Raw genomic sequence first — 6,000 nt, forward strand, 5'->3', positions numbered from 1 at the left:
GGAAAGCTCTTTTCTTATGTCAATTTCACGGGTCAGTCTTATGCTGATTTTATTTTGCTTGTTGCGCTAGAGAGTTGATGAGATCAGCATCGTCGTCTGTTGGAGTCCAGGACATCCCCTTGAATGACCTGAGACCTGGGAAAGAGAATTTGAGCCCTGGACAGGGGGGTGTGGAACCGGTCCACGGGGGTTGGAAACCTTGGCACAGAGCCCAGGAAGACAATGAGTTTGATCTTAGCGCATGGGAGAAACTTCCAGCATTAGGAGAGGAATTGCAAATCACCAGGAAGTGAAAATAGTAGTTTAATACAGTAGAACATACAAGATTCAGTAGTTTTAGGATTCTTAGAATAGAGGTAAATGGGGGACAAGATGGTGGAATTTGGGTGGTACCTGGTGTCCCTCTCCTTCTTCCTCGTCCTCCATCTTCTAGGGTGGTGATGAAATAAGATAGTTAGAGTGGATTGGGTCAAAGCAGAAGTGACCCTCTTAGTGTAAGCACTAGGCATTGGTGTGAAATAGTAAATATCCTATACGTAATTATCTGTATAAATGTAAGGTGACGTCCCATCGGTGGGCAGTCGCCTCGTGTCCCAGCCGCTGTCCGGACCTCAGCTGGGAGTGGAGAAAAACTTTGTGATATCAAATAATAAACAACTTGAGAAACCAGAAAGCAAGGCCTTGAAGACTCCGCTTCTTTGTACCAACGCGACTCGGGGCTTTTAGAGGGCCAAGGACTTTAAACAACTTGAATCTCGGGTGAGAAAACCAACCCGAGAGTCGTCAAGAAGGAATTTCTCCTTGCATTGGCGAGGAAGTGATTCTTATCAAGGTTGGCCAGTATCTTTGTCTAGTCTGATGATTCTCGTCCTGTCTTTGCAACTGAGATTGGCAGGCTGGGGGGGAACAGTTAGCCTTCTACTGGATTTCACAATTTTTATTAACATTATTCTCATTACACATCGGATTATTATTTCATACGCGAATTTTTACCCTGAATTTATCACAATGATATTCTGGGGAGTAGATGGAATGAATCAGATTGGTTAGATAAAAATATATCTTGACCCATATATCACTCCAATACATCATTGTCCTGGGTTGTAGTGTAGGATGTACAAAGTATTTATTCTATCACCATCTTCATGAACTGTTAAAACCAGGTGGGGCAGTGTCTTCCAAAGCCCCCTTCCTTTGGGCTATCTTCTGTTAATGGCCCATCAATGCCTTGCCATGAAGATCATGCCATGAAGATTTGAAAGTACAGAATTATCAAAGCATAAAGTACATAAAATAATTAAATTCTGGCTTGAAATATTTGCCTGTTTTAACAGAACATGTGCAGAGTATAGCAAAACCATCAGTTTCGTAACAGGATATATTAGCAGTAGAAAGACAATCCAGTTAGAGAGGTGGTTACACGAGCAAAAAGTAGCTGCATGCAAAGGAAGAAAAATGGTGAATTGGAAATCTGGGTTTTAAAGGCTACAGTGAGATGTAGCCAAAGATTTTACAGTGAGAAATTTGGTCTCCGACAGAGCCAAATTGTGAGGTCCAGAAACATGTAGATCTGTTTCCCAAAGGCATTACTAAGCTAGAATAAAGAATGCTGTAAGCAACAGTATTGCTGGTGGCTATTTCTTTTGTTTAGCATTCCCTGTAGTAAGATCCCAGAAGATAAATAAATGTGTAGGCTTATCTACTTATTTCAGTCTCACTCTTCAGCTCCAGGAAGGAAAGCAAGAAGAAGAAAATAGCAGTGCAACATGTTTCTTATATTTGTACATAGCTCTCTACCAGGCAATGTGTTACATTGAGACAAGAGAGTAAAATGAGATCTCTGGAGTCTGCTGTGCCATAAATTGCATTTCTGTGCTGTTGGCTTTCCATTTCAGTGATCCTAGCCTGGTATGTAACTGGTACAATAAAAGAAGGAATCCATTTGAAAATTAGTGCTTGTAGGCTTGCAGCTTGTAACATGAGGACTGTAGTAAAACAAGGCCAGGTTTGATGGGATTAAACTAGTCTGTCATTAACTGGTTTGCAACAATGACAGAGGTTGCATTGCAATGCCCATAGGATTAATAGTTTGGCTTTATTTTTCTCATTAGAGCAGTCAACAGAGAAAGTCTGTAAATACATTTTTTTCATCTTATAATCAACTTAGGTAATGGTGCATAAGTGATGGATTTCCAGCCATACGTTGCTGAGGGGATCTGTGCAATTGAAGGGGGACCATACCTTCAAGGACTCGCTAAAATTGAATTTTAATGCCCAAATTATTTTCTGGAATAGAAGTCCCTTAGTTTAAACAATGGAAAATCCATTGTGTTTTCTATCATCAGCTTCCACAGAACAAAATTTTGGTTCTGGGAACACAGAATTCATAAAAATAAGTGTCACTCAAATTTTTTCTAACATGAGGTAGGAAGACTTGCTTCCTGTACTTCTTGATGGGAAGGCAGTCCCTGTCAGCTGTGCTTCTGGACATGGATCAGGCTGCCCTGATTTACCTCTTTAAGCCCAGTCATAAAATCAGTGGATTTGAGATTAGAAGGGCTTTGGCATTAAGACAGCCTATCCTAATATTAAAAAGGGATACAACTTGAAGAATAGAAAATTAGTATAGTAGAAAAATCCAGCTCTCCCAGTGTGCTTGAATATGTGTAGACCATAAATACAGGTGTATATACTTAGATACAACCACATACACTACAGCAGGAGTGGATCTGTGCAAGTAAAGGGTCCGTCTGACTCTCCATACTGTACATTTTTCACTTCAAAATCTCTCTAGTCTGGTTCAGTGGATTGGACATACAGTTCCATCTGAGGGAAATCCAGATTGCACACTCGAGACCACTTTGGGATAAAGGTAAAGTGAGGCAGGAGGGGATGATTGAGCACTTCAGAAGTGCACTGTAAATCCCAAATAGAATTCTTGATATAGATCTACCCCCAATTTTTTGACTGCAATGATAAAGAATTCTGCATTATTGAGGTGTGTTACCCATATATCACAAAGAATTTTACAAGTACGTTTAAAAGTGATCAAACTTTCTCAGAGAGATGGTCACTTGCTCATTTCCTTGACTTCCTTAAGAACATCCATCTTACTACAAAGCAGTCAGCTCTTACCCAGAATTTCTAAGTCACTGACAGAGCAATAGCTACTGTGGATCTAGCCCATAATGCTTTTTCTTTTTTTAGTTCACAGTGCTACAGACCTTAGCCTTCTTTCATTTTAGCATTCTTTCTTATGTGTTTACCCATTTTTAACATTCAGGACAGGAAAATAAATTAATCAAACATGTGCCTGGTTTATCATGTTATGACCAAGTGGCTTTGCTTTCTTGCTGTAGATGCAAGTAGTTGTCAGAGGGAGTTCTCAGTCATGATTCAAAGAGCAAGTCACCAAGAACAAAACCATCCATACTGCCTATTCTTATATCAACTCTATGTCCCCTCTTGCCCAGTCAAAGAATTCTGGCTAGGAACCTGTGTTCATCTCTGGGAACGTGAGTAATCCCTTTGAGCTTACACTGCCAAGTTCAGCTGTTGCAGCTTCTTCCCCCATACAGTTTGATTTATTTATTCTGTATTTTGAAAAATGAGGAACTCCTGAAGAACACACTTTCACAGACAGGGCAAGTCATGGCACTTCTTTCCAGGATCAGTGACTTGATCACTAGGACTCGGTTTCTGTCATCCTTCATCCCACATGGACTAAACATTTTCCTCTTCTTTCGTGATGCTATAATCTGTTAGCAGTGTAACACTGATTTCTGAGCCATGCATGCTGCCTGAGACCGACAGGGCTCTAGTAGGAGAACTGCTCTGGGGAGCACTGGGAGGCTTTGCACAGAATGCTGCCTTGCAGCATAAGACTTGCTTTTTAAAATGTTGCTGGAAGCTTTTACTCAGCCAATAAAGAGCAAAAGGATTGACGCAGGAATTGCTGAAGGCCAAGGCGCGGGAAAAAATAGTTGCTATCAGATGAGAGGTGGAATCATCGACAGAACTGTGGTACGTGAACGAGCGGTACAGGTAGAGAATGTGGTTGGGCAGCCAGCAGAAGGCAAACAGAGCCACAAGCACCAGCACTGTCTTTGCAACTCTCTTGCGGGATTCAATCTACAAGAAAGTAATGCGTAGCTGGTATTAATAGCAATTAGTAAAGTCTTTGTGTCATTGGTGCTGATTTGCAAAGCAGTGTAAAAGTCTAAATGCATGGGTAACCAGAAAAGCAGAAAGCAAAAAGTAAACAACAAAACAAACAAAAACCCCAAATCAGAGGAACGAAACAGAAAAATAAATCTATTTCATAATTTTTTAACAAAACGTTCTCAGTGCAGAGCACATTTCCTTTCCATTTTAAATCATATGACACTCTCATCTAGATTAGAATTTAAAAATACCATAATTAATGTGTCAGCTCACATGGATGAGGTCCTAGTGTTTAAAATTCAATGTTTTAAATCTTGAGTTTACAGGGCCATGATAAAGCATGACAGGCCCATCTCTTTTAGGAAAGTGTGGACACACACAAATGATGAATCATGAGCATGTGCTTAAGTGCACAGCTGGGTTTGGATTCAAATTTGGTATGGGCTGTTTGTGGAGCTTTTTACTCCATTATCAGGTAAAGTTTTGTACTTTAGAATTCAGATTTAATCAGCACAATAGACTTGAAAATGGGAGCGTTTAGTGCTTGATCAGAGCTTACCTGCTTACAGGCATGACCATGTTCTTCAGCTGGCATGTTGGATGTACTTTTATATAAAGTTCTGGCAATAAGAAAGTAGTAGACAGAAATGACAGCTAAGGGCACAATATAGAACACTAAGAAGCAAAGCAGGGAGTGAGCTTCCTGCAGGATCTTCTCAGATACAGGATAGGGGGCACATGCCTCAAACGTTACATTTTTCTCAGGATTGCTGAAAGAATACAAATCTGAGAAAACAGCCTCTGGGATAGCAAATACCATGGAGACAATCCAAACATAGCCAGCTTTACAGCAGGTCTTCAGGAGCGCATCTGAAGTCTGCAGTTCCAAGGGTTTAACAATGGCTCTGTACCTAAAATGACCAACATCACTGTCAGAATAAACACAGAAATAATGACACTGCTTAAAATTCTTAAGGCTAAAGCCATTACTGTTCTTGCTAAACAAAGGGTGCTGGAATTTGCTTGGAAATGAAAACAGACACTAGCTCTTTGGAATTAGAATGGAAATGTAAAAATATAAAAATTAAATTCATGCATGTATTTTAATGGATTGGCAGGCAGGAATTGCCATTAAAACCTTCCTATGTAAAGATGATGTCTAAAGTTTGGATTGAGCTCACTAAGGGCAATCATCACACCGAATTTTATGACACTGCCTTGAAAGATAAACAGGGGAATTATTATGTAAAACTGATGAAGGTATGAAACAGATAAACTGTTTTATAAATACATTAAACCAAGCATGTTTCCCCCTTCTTTCTTCCATCTTCCTAAGACCCCTGCTGAGTGAAGTGATCTGACTCAAAATAATGCTCCAGGATTCATTCATATTTGTAAAGCAGGAGAGGCCACTGCTGTTAATTCATGCGATGATTCTGCAGCATATGGACTGAGTCAGGCATATGGGAAAAATCTGGATTAATCTGTTGATGTGTGATAATCTGTGTGGAAGTGGGATGTGGAAGTCCACTTCATCCACTTGCATGAAGGTGCATGAAGTACAGGAAACAATATACCCTGCTCCTTGATAATGCAGAAAGAAGCAATCCCTCCAACACAAGGCTGGCATGGAAAGAAAAGTGGTGAAGAAGGTCCCAGAGGTTAAAACAGCTTAGTTGTACCATTTTGCACAAGCTGAGGATCTGGTCTTTCTCTCATCTAGGCACATTTAAATAGAAAGCTGGAAGCTGGCTTGCTATTAATCAAATAAATACAATTTTTATTGACTTTGAGCTCTTCTAGCATAGTGGAGCACAACAGTCTGGCGCTAAGCAT

General features: G+C 40.2%; 1 protein-coding gene across 1 annotated transcript; it reads right to left on the bottom strand.

Annotated features, from left to right (window-relative positions):
* Positions 1–3,723: 3,723 nt before the first annotated feature.
* BRS3 (bombesin receptor subtype 3) lies at positions 3,724–5,075 on the bottom strand (the record flags this gene model as incomplete). Its single annotated transcript, XM_083883207.1, has 2 exons — positions 3,724–4,131; positions 4,724–5,075. Coding segments are annotated over 2 exons (760 nt in total), but the record flags the coding sequence as incomplete, so codon positions are not given.
* Between the last annotated feature and the right edge of the window lie 925 nt (positions 5,076–6,000).

The sequence above is a fragment of the Zosterops lateralis genome, assembly GCF_965231275.1.
Source record: "Zosterops lateralis genome assembly, chromosome: Z".
NCBI lineage: Eukaryota > Metazoa > Chordata > Aves > Passeriformes > Zosteropidae > Zosterops > Zosterops lateralis.